Source organism: Meriones unguiculatus, chromosome 7, assembly GCF_030254825.1.
Source record: "Meriones unguiculatus strain TT.TT164.6M chromosome 7, Bangor_MerUng_6.1, whole genome shotgun sequence".
In the NCBI taxonomy this organism is placed as follows: domain Eukaryota; kingdom Metazoa; phylum Chordata; class Mammalia; order Rodentia; family Muridae; genus Meriones; species Meriones unguiculatus.
The window spans coordinates 12,384,492-12,403,963 of NC_083355.1; the positions used below are offsets into that span (position 1 = coordinate 12,384,492).

At 47.2% G+C, this 19,472-nt stretch overlaps 1 protein-coding gene across 1 annotated transcript in view; it reads left to right on the forward strand.

Annotated features, from left to right (window-relative positions):
* The first annotated feature begins 653 nt into the window (after positions 1 to 653).
* Positions 654 to 19,472, forward strand: part of Wipi1 (WD repeat domain, phosphoinositide interacting 1) — a 37,927-nt gene continuing 19,108 nt past the window's right edge. Inside the window, exons 1-4 of the mRNA XM_021655730.2 lie at positions 654 to 861; positions 6,369 to 6,451; positions 8,317 to 8,486; positions 15,974 to 16,070. Of these exons, the coding sequence (XP_021511405.1) occupies positions 782 to 861; positions 6,369 to 6,451; positions 8,317 to 8,486; positions 15,974 to 16,070 (430 nt within the window). The 5' untranslated portion in view covers positions 654 to 781. The remainder of the gene's footprint in view (positions 862 to 6,368; positions 6,452 to 8,316; positions 8,487 to 15,973; positions 16,071 to 19,472) is intronic.

Genomic DNA, 19,472 nt, shown 5'->3' on the forward strand with positions numbered 1-19,472 from the left:
GCGGCAGGCGTCCGCCAGCCTCCTCGGCGTCGTCCCCGACGCGGGCGGGCTTGAGGCCCGCGGCTCCACTCCTCCCCCCACCCCAGCCCCTGGATGCTCTGGCGCTGAAAACACCACCACGTGGCCTGCTGCCTTTGCCTCACGCACCCTCGGCCAATGGCAAGCGCTGCCTCCGAATCGGGGGCGGGTCGTCGGCAGCTGTCCCACCCACTACCGCCACTGACCGACCAAAGAGCTGGCGGCTGCTCGTGGCTGCTGGCAGAGGAGGCCCTGTGCTGTCGGCTCTTGGGTTCCCTGAGATAAGAGGCGGGGTGGGGACAGGGCGTGGCCGGAGAGGGGGCGGGGCTAGAGGCAGGGTCGACCTAAGTGGGTGGGGAGTGGGGGCGGGACCTGGTCGTCCCTGGGCGGGGCTAGAGCCGCGAGGGGGCGGGGCTAGGCTAAGTAGGGGAATGGGTGGAGCGGATCCTAAGGGCTCCAGGCAGGGAGGGCGCGGGGGAGTGGCTAAGTAGGATCCGGGCGGGGGCGGGGCCTGGCTGCTGCGGGACGGAGTTGCCGCTCTGAGGGGAGGCTCTGGAGTGAGGCGGAGCTAAGTGGAGTCGTTTGAGGGCGGGATCTAAAGTGCGGGGCGGGACGAAGTGGCATCCGGATGGGCGGGGCCGGCCTGGGGGCGAGGCCGGGGCGGGACCGAGGCGGCAAGCCGGCCCAAGGAGCCGGCGAGGGCGGGCTGCTGAGGTGGCTGTCCCCCCTCTCCCGAGCTGCGGCTTCTCGGGTCGAGCCCCCGATGGAGGCCGAAGCCTCAGATGCCCCTCCGGGCCGAGTGGAGGCGGCGCTCAGCTGCTTCTCTTTCAACCAAGACTGCACGTAAGCCACGGCGCCAGCCCCACGGCCAGGGAAGCGGGTGACAGAATGTCGCCACCAAAGGGTGTTGTCCTGTAACGCAACTGGTGGCCAACCGGGGCCTGCGCGCGGGTGGTACCTCGGTGGGGCAGCCTGCGTCGCGGCGTTACTTGTCAGTGGGGCTTGAGCCCACCCAGACGACTGCCAGCGACTGCCAGAAGGGGCCGGCCAGGGTGACCCAAAGAAGTCAACAAGGAGGGTGGAGGGGGCCTTGAATGTGGGGGACCTGGTCTGGGCCACCTAGTGACCGAAAGGGGGATCGGGGACCAAAACAAAGGAGAGGGGAGGCGGGGGAAGGTGCAACTTGACTCAAGAGGATGCGGGAGTCGGGAAGATGAGGAAAACTTTACCGTTTGTCCTTGGGTATCTCAACGTGGCATTGGGCAGGGCCTCGGACAAAGAGGCAGCCTATCCCTGTGGCCCGGCCAGCCCCAGTGCTGGGCATCCTGGCTGGTCGCTTGGGCTGTGGGAAGCTTTTCTTTATTTGCCTTGCTGTGTTTATTCACCGTCCACCCAGTCCCACGCATCTCCTCCGGGAAGCTCCGGAGCCCTCTCTCAGCCCCAGACAGCTTCCCTTCCCGGAAGCAGGCGCTCCACCCTGTTGCTTTTAAGTGGATTTTTTAATGTTTCACTATGATGGTCAACATTTAGACTTTGGTCCGTGAGCGAGGAATTGCTCGCCGGTGTTTATGCTTCTGCGGGATTAAATCTTAGAAGCGAACTGCTGTTTCCTTCCCTGTTTGTGTGGAAGCCAGACTGGGGACCATATGGAATAATCTTTGGAATGTGGAGCCTGAAGCATCCAGCAGCTAGGGCAGGGATGACCGGTGTCCCACTTCCGGCTGTACCAGTTTCTGCTGTGTTTCTTGTTTGGATTCAGCCTCCGCTTGTGCCTTGGCTGCTGCTGGCTGAGCTGTGCTAATATTGAACGTTCGGTGGTGTAATTAAGGCCATAAGCAGCGCTGGTTTCCATTCCCTTTGTGTTACTGTTTAAAAACCCCTGCTCTGAACAATATGTCTTTGTTTGAAAAATCTGTATGTGTAATCATGTAATCGAGTAAGTCCAGAGCTTGGTTGGATGAGTGACTCTCAGGCTGCCTCTGACCACAACCCACAATAAAAAAAAAAGTGCATATTACAACATCTCCCAATAGCCATAGACATGTAATATTCACAAACTATCAAGTGTGGTGCCCTGTGGCATTTTCTTGGTGTTTTGTTCTTGTTTCATTTTGAGGCTGTCTCCTGTAATCCAGACGGCCTCCAACTCCCTAGTAGATGAGGATGAGTTTCCAATTCTGATGATCCTCCTGTCTCCTGTTCTGGAATGTTCTGAGATTGCAGGAAAGTATCATCACACTTTATTTATGCAGTGCTGGAGGTGGAACTCTGGGCTTTATACATGCTAGACAAGTCTGACCCTTTTTTCTTGTGTGTGTGGGGGGGAGTGCGGGGGTGCAGGGGTGAAGGGTACCAAGCTTAAGGCCCAGTGTCTCAACCACCCTTAGCAAAGACTCTATGACTGAGCTACATCCCAGCCTCCAGCCCTGGAATTTGTATGTCTTTCTTTGTTTGTAAAGCTGTTATAACCTATTAGGTTGTTTAGGGATCATCTCCTGAGACTTAATGCATGATAGGAGAAATAAAATTCTGAAGTTTTCTAAGAAACTTTTGCAAGAGTGTATGTCTGTTGAAATGCCAGGCAGTGTTTTCCTTCCCAACTGAACCTTGGTTAAGGGGGATAATAGTAAGTAATCTGAACTACATGTCCTGATATTATTGGATTTGGAAAACAAATGTTATTGTCTAATCTAGTTATTAAATAATACAGAGTAACAGCCAGATAAAAATGCTGTTTTTCAAGACTGCAAGGTGCTTTTAGAGTTGATTTCCTTGGTCCCTACTGTCAGCTCTGTTTTCCTGGATGAAGGCTCTGCTGGGCAGCTCTGCCTCACCTATAAATAAAAGGTCTTGTCACAGTCAGTTGCTTGGAGCTGTGGAGGTTATGACATTGAATTTTAAAATAAGTCATCTTTCTTGCTGGTGGATTGGTGTGTCTTTTTCTAGACATGTGAACTGAGTTTGAGATCTCGTCTTTCTAGAAAAGGTAAATAAAGACAATCAAATTTTACTAGCATCTACCACACATATTTAATGCTTTGAAGCTGGGCTAGACACCTTGGCTGTATTTTAACACTTGAATAGCAACTGGGATTTGTCTCTAAATCCAGGTTTATGAGTAGTGATGAGAATTTTGTTTTTATAGAAAAGACTTACGGATAAAATAAGGTGTAAGTCTGAATTCCATGACATGGAGACTTTTATGACCACAGAACAATCATTTAAAACAAAGCAACAATCACTGTGCCTCTTTCTCACAAATCCAGCCCTCTGAGCCACGTGGGGCAGCTTGTGAGGGATCCTAGGTACTACTGAGGCAAGAATAGGAAGATCACTTTAACCCACAACCTCAGGGGCAGCGTGAGTACCAGAAAGAGACTCTTTCGCAAACATAAAATGAAGAAGCAAAGAAGAAACCATTTGTTCCAGAATCAGGACTTATGCCTGAAAAATTATGGTTTTGAACTTATTTATTACTGTATGTTGGGCCTTCTCCTTTCACCTTTACATGGGGTCTGGGGTTCAAATCCAGTTTGCCAGGCTTCACCTCACCAGCCTTTGACACCTGATTTAAATAGTCAAGTCTTTTGGTTAGTTTGTTCTTGGTATGTTGGATGAGGCTTGTTTCGTTTTTGAAGGGGAGGTATGAAAAGGACCACTTTGTACAGACCTGAACGTCTTCCAGCTAACTGGAGATCCTCTTGTTTCTGCCAGGTCTCCCAAGTGTTGGGATTATACATCTCTTTTAGTTTTGTTTTACGATGCTACAGTATCTTTTCTGCTTACTTGCAAGCGTTATGTCTTCAGTTTGCAAGTAAATGTGTCTGCACTCATAAGAAGAAAGTTTGAAAACAATGATCAGGGCTGAGGATGCTACTAAGTTAGTAGATGTTTGTCTAGCATGCATGAAGCTTTGGACTCCATCCCTAGCATATTTTCAAGGTCAGCCTGGGCTATATGAAAGCTCTGCATCATAAAACAACACACACACATACACACACACATACACATAAATGGTAACTGCTCCAGTATATTTTAGAGTACAAAAACAAAAACCCAAAATAGTAAGCACTCTATTTTAGAGTTCAAAGATTCTGCTCACCTACTTTTACAAGTGCTGGTGTTTGCCTGCAGTACTGGGTGCCAAAGGCCAGGCTTCACTCTACTGCAGCAGCAGTGCAGCCATCCACAGGACAAGCACAGCTGCTCAACAGGTTGGAGGGCTAAGGCCTGGGACCTGCTGCCTTGCTTATTAAAAGTTGACAGCTGTTGCTTCTTCCTATATACCAGGAAAGAACAAGTGTTTGTGTAGCAAAGGGAATTCTGGAGCGGGATGGGGAGCAATGTGTGACCTTCTCTTTTGAAAAGCCTTGGCATACAGGCTTGTAAGATGCTTGTTTTAGTATATGCTTTTCTTGAATGAATCTCAGCTTGTCATATATTTGCTTCGAATGAAAAAAGTTGGATTGAATGGTTGGAAGGCCCATTTCTTGCTTTTTTTAAAAAAATTAACTTTTCCCCCCTTATTTATTTAATCAATTTACAGCCTGATCCCAGGCTTCTCCTTCCTCTCCTCCCAATTCCTAACCTCATGCCATCTCACCCCATCTCCCCTCTCCTTCTTTTCAGAGAAGGGGAGCCTCCAAGGAGTACCAACCCACTGGCATCTCAAATCTCATCAGGATTAAACGTATCCTCTCCCACTAAGGCCTGACAGGCAGCCCAGCTAGGGGAAAGTGATCCAAAGGCATGGAACAAAGTCAGAGACAGCCTTTCTCCCATTGTTAGGGGACCCACATATTGATCAAGCTACACATCTGCTACATATGTGTAGGGGTCTAGGTCCAGCCCGTGCATGCTCTTTGGTTGATGGTTCAGTCTCTGTGAGCCCCCGTAGCCCAGGTTAGTTTACTCTGTAGGTCTTCTTGTGATGTCCAGCTCCCTCTATGGAAGGCCCGTTCCAACACTGCCCTATCCCTAGGGCAGAAGTGCTTGTGAGCATGGTCCTCATTCTGAGTGTTCTCTGCAAGGTTTTGGTCTCATTCAGTTTTCGAGAGCAGAGCAGGAGAGATGAGAGGCAATTTTTAAGCGCCAACTAGAGACAGCATATTTTCTTTCTCTTTTCCTGTTTTGAGACACAGTCTTGTCATGTAGTCTAGGCTGGCCTCCAACTTACGGTCCTTCTGATTAGCTTTCAAGGGCTGGGGTTATACCCGGTCACTCATTTGTTTTCATCACGTCACCAGGGATACCTGGTGTCCTAGTTTGCTCTCCATTGCATGGTAAACACCATGTCCAAGAGCAATGTGGAGAGAAAAGGGTTAAATTCACCGTATAGATTGCCATCCAGTCAGGAACCTGCAGGTGAGAAACGAAGCCGGAACCCCGGGGGAGTGCTGCCTACTGGCCTGCTCCTTCTGATTGACTCACCATGCGGTTTTGTACAACCCAGGACCACCTGTCCGGGCACGGCATCACCCACAGCAGGATGAGTCCTCTCACATCCCTCACTAATCAGGAAAACAGCCCACAGGCTTACCTCCAAGACAGTCTGGCGGGGAGACATTTTCTCTGTCAAGATCCTCTCTCCCAGATTCATCTGCAGCTTATAGCAAGTTGAGAAAAAAACTAACCAGCACGCCTGGTTATTTATGGGTCAAGAGTGGAATATTGGGGCTGGGGTGATAGCTAAGTCAGTGATAGGTCCTACAGTCTATCCCCAGAATTTATGTAATGTTAATAATAACAATATACATAATTAATATGTATTAAATATAAATATATAATGATATATACATACTATATAATATGCATTTTATATATATATATATATATATATATATATATATATATAGCCAGCCAGCCTTGCCTATCCACAGAGCTCCCTGACACGTGAACAGCACCCAGCACTCACCCTCAGACCTGCATGAGTGAATCCACATGCATACACTTGTGAGATGTACACAGCCATAATGATAATAACTCACCCTCCCATAAAGGGCTTTCCAAACAAATGATAAGACAGTCTCCCCCAAGCGTTGTGGAGGTGGAGGCATGATGACTGTTCCTACACATTCCTTTTTTTCCCTATGCCTGCTCAGCTGGGAAAACAAGATCCGTGGGAGCTTTGACATTTTGCTTGGTGACAGAGCCCAAGCAGTTTCTGTCTCTTAAAAAGTCGCCTTTGACCTTTTCCCCTTTCCTCGTGACTGTCTGCCAAAGCATGCTTTGCCTTGAGGAAGGTCTGATCCTGGAGATGTGTGCTTACCTGCACTTCAGCAGCCTCTGGGGAAAGGGCTGAGTTCATGTGGTATCTGTTAACATTCCCTTGCTGCCATTATCTTCTGCAGATCCTTAGCAATTGGAACCAAGGCCGGTTACAAGCTGTTTTCTTTGAGTTCTGTGGAGCAACTTGACCAAGTCCATGGAAGCAGTAAGTGTGTGTGTGTGTGGGTGTGTGTGTGTGGGTGGGTGTGTTTTGAGGGGATACCAAATCCTCCGTCTAGTCATCTTCTTTTTTCCTTTTCTTTTCTTAATTTTCTTCTTTTTGGAGTCCCAAGAATTGCACTAATGGACTTTTAAAAGCACTCTACCACCAAGGCTACACCCCAGCCATAGTCTTCAGTCTCGAGCTTCTGATTTCTGTTCTAGCCATCAAACCTAAAGAGCCAGTGTTGTGTAACTTTGAATACAAGCCATTGTCTCTCCTCCTGCATAAAAGCCACAATGGAGCTCTTATTGAAATTGGGCAATAACTTGAGTGACATCTTCTTTGTAAGAAGAAAGTCCTTGTTTGAAATCATATTGTTGATACTTTTCTATATATTTGTGCTCATGGTGCTCAGTTTTTGTCATTGTCAGCCCCAAAGGGTGCTTGTCTCTTCTTTTTGCTGTTTCACTGGCTCTGTAGTCTATTGACATCATTCACTTAGTAAGGACATGTTTTATATGTTTGAATGAAGTAACACAGTCATATCTGCATAGCCCACATTGAAGATGCTGAAGTGTTTCTAGTGAGTATTAAAAATAATTCCCTCTGGAAATGTGACTGCGACTTCTCTCAGGATAATAATTTATGCTGTTACCATAGTGACAAATATTTCACCTCTGCATTTTCTGGAAAGAAAGTGGTTTGGTAAATAATAATCGGGGCTCCGAATTTATTTACTTATTTGTTTTTAATCCCTATGTGTAAAAGAGATGTGTGTGAGAGAGGATGTGTGTTCATCCACACCTTTCTCCTTATTTGAGACAGAGCCTCTTTGTTGTCTGGCATTGTTAACCCCAGGCAAGCTGGACCATGAGCTTCCAATGTTTTTCCTGTCTCGGCCTCACATCTCATGGAGAACTAGGATTACAGAGCTCTGCCAGCACAGCTTTACCTAGGCTGCAGATTCCTCATGTGTGCAGAGCAAGCACTCTATCCACTGAGCCATCTCCTCCACCCTGGGCCCCTAATATGTTTCTACACTCTTGTTATTATCATAGTATTTTGTGACAGTTCTACTATGTATATGTCTCATGTCATATTTCCAGTGAGGCTCCCCTATAAACAAACAAGGAAGACTCATGACAAGATGGCCTCAGAAGGACATCCAGGCCTCGTCTGTGGTATTCTGTAGGCTTACTGCTAGTCTTCCCTTCTGAGTACAGACGTATTTTCTTGCACTCAGTATGGTGGTGCACACCCATAAATCCCAGCGTTCAGGGGCCTGAAGCAGAAAGATTGTGTGGCCAGCCTAGGTTATAGAGCAAGACTCTGTCTTAAGGAGGGAGGGAGCTGGCAGTATGGCTCAGTGGTAAAGTTGATCGATACTAGGCCTCACACAACCTGAGTTCATTTCCTAGGACTCAGATGGTGAAAAGAGAGAATAAACTCTCTCTTCTGTTATCTTCTGTTATCTTCTGTTCTCCACACGTGTGTTGTGGTATGCACACATGGTATGTGCATACACTGTGTGTGTGTGTGTGTGTGTGTGTGTGTGTGTGTGTGTGTGTGTGTAATGGGTAATTCTACCATATATATGGTGTTCAAGGTGGCTCTGGAGATCCTGGCTTTGTGTCCTAGTCACTGGCATATTCTTTGCTCTGGGTATTTGGAAAGGTCCCTGGAAGTGTTAACCCTGGAGACAGTTAAAGCTTGCTTTTGGGGCCAAAGTGAGTCATTTACTGATGAGGGGTACCCAGTGGCAAGACCCAGATGGCATGTGTAAGCTAGCCTGCATGGTACCCAGTGTCACAAAGGCCAGTCTTTCTCTCCGAGGCCACCCGCGTGAGCTCCCTTCTTCTTGTCCCCAGATGAAATCCCCGACGTGTACATCGTGGAGCGCCTCTTCTCCAGCAGCCTGGTGGTGGTGGTCAGCCACACCAAGCCTCGGCAGATGAACGTGTACCACTTCAAGAAAGGCACGGAGATCTGCAATTACAGCTACTCCAGCAATATTCTGTCTATTCGGCTGAACCGACAGGTGAGACGGGGACCTCCGGAAACATCCCTAAAGATGAATGTCTTCCAGTTGGCTAGGTGGCTCAGCAGGCAAAGGCACTCATCACCACGCCTGGTAGAGCTGAGCTCAATCCCCACCACCCACGTGGTCGAAGGAGAGATAGAACTGACCGCTGCAAGTTGTCCTCTGACCTCCATGTGCACGCAATACGTGCGCACGAACGCATAGATAGAAATACATAAACGTAGTAACAATGTCTTAAGATGAACATCTTTGGGGTGTAGCTCGGTTGGTGGAAGGCTTACCTGGCATGTGCAGAGCCATAGATTTGATCCTCAGCACCCTGTAGTCAGAGCAGCAGGGTGGTTTAAACCTGTGAGACGAGGATAAACTCAGGAGGGAAGCTGTGATGCCAGCGCTCAAGAGGTAAAGGCAGGAGAACCAGAAGACTGGGGCTACCTTTCTTAGCAATATAGCAAGTATGAGCCTGGCCTGGACCACATGAGACCCTGTCTTTAAAAAAAAAAAAAAGTCTCTAAAGCAAGTATCAAATGCTGAAGATAACGTAACAGAAGTTTCAACAGCAGGCTGGGATGGTGGATGAAGTATAAAGAGCATCCATCCACTCTGGACATCTTCTGTAGTCATACTGGCTCACATTCTCTCTCCAGCACTGACCATTGCCTGGCCAAGCTCATCATCTCCTCTTGGGACCAGCTCAGATAGGTTGAGTCTCTGGCACATGTCTGTCTGTCCCGTGAGCTGCCTCGGGACATCGTAAATAAGAGGAAAAGCAATTCCGGTGTTGGCCCTAGGCAGTAAGATTTACTGTGCCTTGTCTCTAAGAATGGCATACCTGAGACTAGGGTGTGGTCCACCTGGGTCAGCTCTTAAATCAGTAGGTGAACCTCACCTTCTGCTCTCCATGTGGCCCTTCCTGGTCAGCCAGCTATTCAGTTTCCCATTTCCTCATTTTCAGCTAATACCCACCTCTTCCCTCTCACCGGGGGGATGGAACGTAGGACATTATACACATTAAGAGCTCTACCACTGAGCTGGAGCCACAGTTTCTCCAGCTAACCCTTAAGGATGTATTCTGGTTGTTAAAAGAAATTACTCTCATCTCAAATATATAATATGTCCTTTTTTTTCAAAAAGCGTTAAATCTTAGATGTTCAGGGTGTCAGCATTCTCTCCGGGAGTGAGTGGGTTTTACATCCTCTGAGAGGAGGGGCTCTGGCAGTTCTGTTTGTTACTGTGAGACCTGATGGGAGACAGCTCCTGAATATTTGTTTCCTGCCTAACTGTTAAATAAGTGGATAAATCAAGGTGCCCTTCCTGGGATGTGCAGAGATATCTATTCAGCTCACTATTTCCAGGAATGGGCATGGGCAAACAGTGGCATTCCTTAAGGACAGTGGTTTCTTTTCTTCTTTTTCTTCTTCTTCTTCTTCTTCTTCTTCTTCTTCTTCTTCTTCTTCTTCTTCCTCTTCCTTTCTTCCTTCCTACTTTCCTTCCTTTCTTCTTCTTTCCCTCTCTTGTTGTTGTTGTTGTTGTTCCTCTTCTTCTTGAATCTGAGCTATGAAATTCTGATTAATAATTTTTAAGACGTACTTTTATGTTGTGTTTGAGTATTTTGCCTACATGTGCTATGAATGTGTGTGCAGTGTCTGAGGAGGCCAGAAGAGGGTGCTAGATGCCCTGGAATTGGCGTAATAGGCAGTTATGGTCTGCCTTGTGGTTGCTGGGAATTGGACTCAGATCCTCTGCCACAGAAGCCAGCACTCTCAACTGCCTATCTTTCCAACCATACGACTGATTTTTTTTTTTTTTTAGCACTGAGACCAAATATTTTGTTAAGTTTCTGAAGAAAAAGAGATTGTTACTTTGAGTTCTCTGTTTGGTTTTCTTGTTGAGATAGTCTCATTGGTAGCCTAGGCTAGCCTGGAACTCAACGGGATCCCTTGCGTCAGTCCCCACTCCCCCAAATGCTGTGTCTGCGAGAGTGAGTGCCATACCTGGCTTGTTGCCTTAGGTCAGCCAGCTGTTTTCAGTGAAGTTCATGCAAACAGCCTCAGGAAGAGAAGGTGGAAGTTTTCAGTGGCATGGAACAGGCAAGAGGCAGAGAAGAAGCCTGGGATCTCAGCAAGAGGGGAAGGCAGCTTGGGAATTTCCCGCTTGAGTGATTTTTAAGTGGGGTTCTTGGCTCAGACATGTCCTCAGACCTGTCGCAAGTTTTGTTGCAGAACTTTCCGTTTTGCAAATAGCAGTGACCTCTATCTGGCAGCTAAGTGTCTTTTCCGGTACCTGGACACCTTTTTAAGATGACCTGGTCAAAGGTTATCAGTACCAGAGCATTCAAGTAGAACCCATGGAACCTGCTGGTATGATTTTCCTCAGCTTTATTAACATGAGGTAAGGCAGGCTCACTCAAGGGTCTGTTAGACTTTAGGCACCAGCTCCCTCCACAGAGCACTCATTAACTTCAGGTTCTTTTCTCCATCTTCTAGAGAACACGAATGTAGGCAAACCTACTCCACAGTCGGTGCTAGAGCTGGCAGCAGCCAAAGCCAATGCTGTAGCTTCCATTAGCCCAGTGGATCTCCACCTTCCTGACCTTTTCATACAATTCCTCATGTTTTGGTGATTCCTCAATCATAACCCTATTTCGTTACTGCTTTATAACTGTAATTTTGCCACAGTTACGAACTGTAATGGTAATATCTGATATGCAGCCCCCAGGGGGGTCACGACCCACAGATTGAGAAATGTTGCATAGCATTTTGTCTTCCGAGATGACTTGATGCAGACGGGGAAGGGGTTCCGGGTTTTCTTTTCTTCCGGTTGCCAGGCTTTGGGCTTCCTTTTGGCTCAAGCAATTCATCTGCTGCAAGGAGGTCTTGCAATGCCTGCAGAGGCACCTGCTCAGGGACAAGGCAAGGGCACAGGGTAGGCACATATGTCTCTCAGCAATTATCCTGTCAGTGTTGGGTCTTCAGACATGTGCCTATTTTTTTTTTTTCAAAGCAGGAAAATATTTGTATAAGAAGTTACAAAGAAACGAAAACCCGTGTTTTCAAATAGGGTCTACTAGTGTGCTCCCCTAATCCCAGCATCTAGGAAAGGCCAAGGCAGGAAAATTGCACATCAAAGGATAGCCTGGGCTATAAAGCATAAGACTCTTGTCTCAAAACAAACACAACAGAGCCCTTGTTTTCAGTGCTAGGAACTGAGGGGACTGATTTTTAATAAGCCAGTCTGACTCCACGACAGGCTTCAAAACTGGCTTCAGACTGAACAGGCCTGGGTTTCTATTTCTCAGAAAACAAAACTATGCCCCATAGAAACAAGATACAATAAATCAATAACCTCCCTGAAAATCAGAAACAGTAATTTAGTAACTGCCTGGAAAAGTCCCCAGGTACTTGACGTATCAAATTAAAGGTTATTAGAAACGCTGTTTAGTTAGTCAAAATGATATTGTTACCTAGGCACTTTCTGTTAGCACTCTTTGTTACCTGGGCACACCTTGTTACCTGGACACTCCCTGAAGTCCCCCCCCCCAAATCCCTTTGATCAGCATCAACCAATCAATGAAAAGATTACCTAATCACACTAGGGAAATCCCCTAACTGTCTTTAAATTGAGCCTGGGTGCTCACGGCAGGGTCACCATTCTATGAAATGGTGGCTCCAGCATGCTGGCAATTTCTGCAGAATAATCGCTCCTTGCTTTTGCATACTACCTGAGTCTGAGGTCTTCATTCAGTGATTCTCAGACCTAACAGAATAAAGCTCAGCCGGTACAGAGGTGTAACCTGCCCAGCATGCACAAAGCCAGGTGAGATGGAACATGTCAAGAATCCTTGCACTGGTGAGGTAGAGGCAGGAGGACGAGAAAGTCAAGGCTGCCCTCTGCTTTACACAGCAAATTCCAAGGAAGCCAGGGCTGCACTGAGACCCCTTCTGAAAAACAAACAAACAAACAAACAAACAACAACAACAAAAACACAAAAAACTATGCTTGTGCACAAAACAGACCAAGAGCAAGAAGATGGTTCATTGGGCAGCCATCCTTGTGCTGTACCCTAGGACCTGAGTTGAGCTCCCAGTCACCTACATTAGAAAGCTAAATGTGAACAAACACACACGCACACGCACACACACGCGCGCGCGCGCAAGCGCCTACATTTGTTACTCCAGTGCTTTGGGAAGCAGAGAATGGAATGTTGCTGTTGACCTCCAGCCTAGATGAAAAACTCAAGCTCCAGATTCTGTGAGAGACCCTGCCTCAAAAGAACAAAATGGAGTGTGATGGAGAAGGACACCTGACTATCTTCTTTGGCTCTGCATGTTCACCCTCACACATGTGTGTGCATGTAACACACATATAACCCATTCACAAAAATCCCTCTATGCAGAAAGGGATTTGTATATGCAAATATGTGTATGCAAATTTTCATATGCAAATAGGCAGAAAGGAAAAGGCAATCCTGACGTGTTTCATTTTCAGTTAATGCCATGTCTATAGAGTTTAATTCAGACTTGTGTTTTTCATGAATGATGTTGTTAGCTGTGGAAGCTTTTATGGTTATTTACCATGTGCTTCCTGTTATCCAACTGCAAGTTGTGTGGTGCTTCAGGCAGATTTCTAATTCTTTAATTGATAAAAAGAATTAACCACCTATAAAACAGGGTAAAATTCAAAGTGGGCTGGGCATGGAGTTCAGTTGGCTGAGTGTTTGCCTAGGATGCTCGAAGCCCCAGGTTCAGTTCCCAGTACCACATAAAACCAGAATTGGTGAAGCATGCCTCTAACCTCTGCTCCTGAGAAGCAGGGGTAGGAGAAGCAGAAATTCAGAGTCATCCTCAGCTGCATCGGGAGCTTGTGGTCAGCCCTGGCTACAGGATGAATGGCAATGGTGAGCTGAAGGCAGGGCGGGCAGAGGAGCACAGCAGGCTCCAGCTTGGATTTGTCCCTGAAGCCCACTCTCAGTCAGCTCAGGACAAGAACCTCCTCGTTCCCTTCCTGCATTTCCTAATCTCTCCCTTTTCATTCTTGTCTCTGGCTAGCATGGTGGTGGCTCAATAGGGTCCAGATGAATGGCCCACATTGCTGACAGCACTGTAAGGATGCTAACCAGGTCAAACTAAAGGAGATGGCGTTCCTACAGGAAGCGCCGGTCAGGGCCTCTCTCTCCTGAGTACTGGGTCCAGCACTGGAAGGGGACCAGGGGCTTTTAGAAACTCAGAAAAGAAACAAACACAGAAAGACAAAAATAACCTGTGGTGTGGCTGGCAAGAGGTCAGGTGACTGACTGCAGATATAAGTATCTTTTGGTGAGTTTTGTTTTGTTTTGTTTTGTTTTTTTAAAAAAAAACGTTTTCTGTGTATGGGTGTTCCCCCCACATTTATGTATGTGCACCACACTCGTGCAGTGCCCAGGGTGGACAGAAGAGGCATAAGATCCCCTGGAACTGGAGTTGTGTGCCGTGTGGGTGCCGGGAACGGAAGCCAGGTCCTCTGCAAGAGTTACAAGTGCTCTTAACTGCCGAGCCCTCTTTTTTTTTTTTTTTTTTTTTTTAGTTTGAAAGTTTGTGTGTGCGTGTGTGCGTGTGTGTGTGTGTGTGTATGTGTCTGTGTGTGATAGGGGACGTTGTGCCTGTGCCACAGGAAACATGTGAGGATCAGAAGACAACTTTGTGTGTGGAGTTGGTGTCCTCCTTCCACATTTATGTGGGTTCCAAGGATCAAACCCAGGTCCTCACATTTGAACAAGTCCCCTTCCCACTGAGCTATCTCACTGATCCCAACTTAGAGATCTTGTTAGAATTTTATTTACTTCTCATACACAGTTTTCGCACCATGGCCAGAGTGCTTTAATTAAAATAGAGAAGAGTGCCTGGAGATGAGGTTAGGGGTAAAGGGAAGGTGTCTCAGCCCTGTCGTCTTAACTACTTGGGCATCTGAGGCAGCAGGAATGTGAGTTCAAAACATTCCTGGGCTACAGAGTGAGTTCAAGGCCCCAACTTAGGGAAACCCTATGTCAGAATACAAAATAGGGGGCTGGTGATGGCTCAGAGGTTAAGAGCACTGGCTGCTCTTCCCAAGGTCCTAAATTCAATTCCCAGCAACCACATGGTGGCTCATAACCATCTATGATGTGATCTGGTGCCCTCTTCTGGCATGTAGGCACACATGCAGGCAGAATACTGTATAATTAATAAATAAATCTTTTTTAAAAATACAAAATAAAAAAGAGGGCTGGGGATGTAGCTTAGTGGCAGGGCAGTTGCTTATCAGTAGAGAGTTTCCCCTTTTGGGAAAACAGGCCAGGCTTTCCTGAAGAAGGGTCTGCAGCATTTTGATAATGTTTAGTTATCTCCCCGACACCCCACCCCATGGACCTTGAACTCCAAGTGTCTGAGCCCAAAGCAAAGCCTCATAAACTTGAGTGTTCCACAGTCATCTCTTGGGTCTTTGTTTAAAGATGCTCCAAATCAGGCTCCAGGAAGTCTGACTGGTCCTTGGGGGTGGGGGTGGGGGCTCCGATGCTCTTCCTCGCTGAGCAGTGCTGACCTCGGGGAAGCTGAATCAGGCCACACAGGCCCAGAGGCAGCCACTTCGGCATAGAAGGAGCGATTGCAGCAAGCACCCTCCTAACACCCCACACCTCACGCTGTGCTTCATCCTCATTACACTCCTTTGAATATAGGGTACCACACTGGGAAGAGGCTCTGAGCCCAACATGCTTTCAGCTGAAGAGGAAGAGAGCGGTCTGACAGGAGTGGGATGGAAGCCCTGTGAGAGGAGTGTCCAGACCTTAGAAGTGGGAATAGAGGCCTGGAGAGGGATACCTTCTTGAGGGCTGTGGACTGTTGGGAGTGAGGTCTAGAGAGGTGGATCCAGAGAAAGGTGTGAGGGGAAAGGGGGGGGGGGTCATGTCAAGCTAAGGGTGCCAAATCCTGGGAACCAGATTTCAGCTTTTCGTATCTTGAAATATTTACACAGAACTTGCCAGATCTGAAAAAATCTAGGACTCTGAGCACCATTGCTCAAACTTCACTGGGACACTTTGGAGTATTTGAATTAGGGATGCTCAGCCTTTATGTAGAGAAGGGGATAAAAATCTAAGATGTTGCAATGCAGAGAGCATAAAGCCTGCATTTGTGTAAGAGGGAGAGCTCAGTCGCCAGCACTGAATGTGGGAATAGAACAGAAGAGGTTCCCTGGACCATCTTGTTCTAAGGAGAGGGAAAGAGAAAGAACAGAAGAGAGGGAGGGAGAAATCGCTAAGTAAAATGTAGGATCTTACATTTTAAGCATCTGCTCAAGTGGGCTGTGTCTGGTTACACTCACAAGCATAACCTTCAAAAGGCTCCATCAACATTCCTCCTCCTTTAAGCATGGATGGAATTAAGTTAGGACTCAGGAGAGACGAGCCAGGATGTGGCGGGTCCCTTTTCCCAGGCTCTGTGGGGGAGGCTGACGGCTCTGTCTGATTACAGAGGCTGCTGGTCTGCCTGGAAGAGTCCATCTATATCCACAACATTAAGGATATGAAGCTGTTGAAGACCCTCCTGGATATCCCCTCAAACCCAACAGGTGAGCGCCAGCAACAGAACCGAGCCGAGCCCCTCCCCTCCCCAAAGCAAAGGTGCTTCCATTCCCAAGCGGCATTTCACCCGAGCCCAGGGTATGCTTTGGGGGTCTCCATGGTTTTGGAACTGAAGATGCATTTGAATGGTGACAAATACGGTTTATGAAAAGCTGTGGTCCCTGCAGGAAGGCTGTGCAGCCTTGCTGGGCGCCCTTCTTATGGGACCCATGTAGGCAAATGGGCCGGGGCATGTCAGATAGACGTGGGAGAGTCTACGCATCCGATGTTGAAAGGTGTTTACCCCTAATGCTTTTCTGTGGCTGTTCATTACAGAGTAGGTGTGATAATTACAAGCAAGTTTGGACTTGGTATGTCTGCCTGGTTAGTTAGCCAGATCACATGAACTGCAAAGGAGGTGTTTTGTTATATGATTTTTAAAAATACATTTTTCAACTCGGGTGATAGACTAGAAAATTGAATTCGGTTAAAGTCTTGGAATTTAACATTGTATGAAGTCTCTGGCACTTAAGATCGGAAGAGTTTGGATAGGATGACATCACAGATGATTGGCATCTTATGAACTCATTGAGCTGAAAGCAGGCAAGAATGAATCTCTTCATCATGCTGTGGCGAGTCATTCCCGAAGAGCGGTCTGTGTATCCAACAGCCAGGTTAATATTTATAAGCCATGGGGCTAGTTAACAGAGCCCTTGTTCCCCACATGGTGGCTCACGACTGTAATTCCAGTTCCACAGGATCAGACGCACCCTCTTCTGAGATCTCCAGGTATCAGGCACATACAAATATATAAGGTGCACATACATATATGCATGCATACACACATACATGGTACGCATACATATATGCAGGCAAAACATTCATACACATAAAAATATCTTAATCTAAAAATATTTTAATCTAAAACTATTTTAATGAAAAGATTAATGTTTAATTAAAAAGCTCTATTCTGACTTAGTGTCACTAAGTGGCAATATATGACTGTCCTTGCTTCTCTGCAGCCTGGAAAACTCATTGTTTGCCTAATTCTTACAATGGGGTAAAAACAAAGAGAAAATAAATTAAAAGCAACAGGCTACTTGGGCTCTTGATGAGAGCGAGTGAGTCTTGTTTTGTTTGTTGAGACAGGTTAGCCCAGATAACCTGTGTAGCCCAGGTTAGCCTCAAACACTCACCTGTTGCCCCTTAAATGCTGGGATTACAAGTGTGCATTCCTGACCTCTGACAAAACAGAGTCACTTTTGTCTCAAGAAAAGTTAGAGACAGGAGAGGTGCACATCCATAATTCTAGCTTCCAGGAGGCTGAGGCAGGAGGATTACCTATGAGTTGGAGGCCAGCCTGGGCTATATAATGAGTTCCAGGATAGGTAGAGCTACATAACTGGGACCCTGCTTTCTGCTCCCCTGCAGAAAAACATGAAAAACATTTTCTTGGATTCAGATAAACATTACAACAGGATTCAGAGATGTGTTGGTTAATTTGCCTTAAAGGGCAGGGGACAAAATTAACCACAGTGCATCCATGTAACTGCCTGGTGTCCTTTTAGAACAAGAGCCCAAAGTAGTCTCAACTGAACTGCCTTTTCCTGGCAGTGTAGTGGGGTGATGGCTTCTGACTTGTGGAGCCGTGTTGAGGAGTCAGGGGAGACTGATGTCATGTGTAAATAAGCCGAGGTCCATTCTGTGTTTATCGGATCAGCCAGCCTCACTCTGGTCCTCCTTCAGCCCAGAGGGCAGCCCCTCTTGGGACAACACATCAGTTTCTCTCAGTAAGCATCAGAGGAGGAAGAGCAGAACTCCTTGGATGCCCAGAGTCTCCTCGTACACCCTCTTCATTTTGTTTTCTGGGGGAACACTGCCTCCTGGCTTTAAAAAGCCTTCCTGGGTACACAGGGAAAACAGAATGCCTTTTACACGGGCTTCACCACCCACATTCTGAATGTTTCCGTCCAGCAGCCGAGGGTCACTGGTTATGTGGATTCCCTTCTTGTTTGGCGCTCAGTGTCTAAGGTGACTCTAAAGCTCCTTCCTTCTCTCTCTGTCCGTGCTGTGCTCATTCCTGTGTGTCAAAGACTGCAGGCTGTTTCCTTCAAAGAGTCTGGAGCTGAACAGACTGCGCTGAGAGTTCATTGCTGCCAGACAGAAGTCTGTGCCCTGCTCAGCGAAGGGGGGAAATCTCTGTGAAAACCCTGCTAGTCATAGAATGGCTGGATGGGATGGCCGGTCGCAGACTGACAGCCTCAGACTGACAGGGAATGTTCTGGATCACACAGCTCTGTGCTCACAGAAGGGAGTTGAGGGTCGCTGCCCAGCATATCCTCTTTCTGCAGATGGAAACACGAGGGACATAAACAATCCCCCATGGGGTCGATTCTCTCTCTTTTCTTGTCTTCTGATTCTTTTGAGATGAGGTCTTGTTCTCCTGGGCTAGCTTTAAACTTGCACTCGTCCTGCCTCAGCCTCCTGAGCGCTGAACTGACAGGTGTGTACCACCACGCCACAGCACACTCAAGAGTTCTTGACTCTCTGTTTCTGGAACTTGAAAAGCATTTTGCATGGACGGGGCTGGGGCTGGGGCTGGAACCCAGGGCCTCATCCATGCTCCGCACACACTGTTCCTCTGAGCTGCATCCTCTGGCCCAGGAAAGCGTCCTCTGAGGCACAGTCAACTATGCGTTATAAACCAGTTCCCACCGAACTGCCTAAAGATGGGCATTTGGTGCTGCAGATACTAAAGCCAGAGGAGAAGGATCAAGGGACGTCCGTACAATGCTGGCCATGCAGTGCTGGTCATCCTTGAGGTAGTAACAGGCCCGTCTCTTCCAGATGTGGGAGAATTATAGACAAACAATCTCAGCACAATAACAGCTATTGACAAAAATGTGTCAAGTATAAACAAGGCCAGAAGCCTCGTGGAAACCCCATGCTTGGGCCAGTGAGATGGCGCAGCAGGTAAAGCCACGTGCTGCTAAGCCTGAGGGCATGAACTGTATCCCCGGGTCCCCACATAACCAAAAGAGAGGACTGACTCCCTCACGTTCTCTTCTGACCCCCACAGGCATATCATGGCACATGTGGGTCTCCCCTGCACCCCCAATAAGTAAATAAGAGGAAAAAACTTTTAAACCTCATGCCTATGGCTTAAAGGCTACATGCTCAAGTGCTGAAAGGAGAGAAAAGCCTTGAGTTTCAAATTTGGCTGCCATTTTATTTTTGTCCTTCCTTTTTCCCCTCTCTGTATCTTCTGGGCTTTGCAACCCAGTACTTTTATACTAGGAAATAAAATCAAAGAAAGGGCCTGCTTTGTTTCTAAAAAAAATGACTTTGTGTGGTACCAGTGACAGAAACAGAAGGCTGGGGCATGGTCACGGCTACGCCTGAGCAGGTCT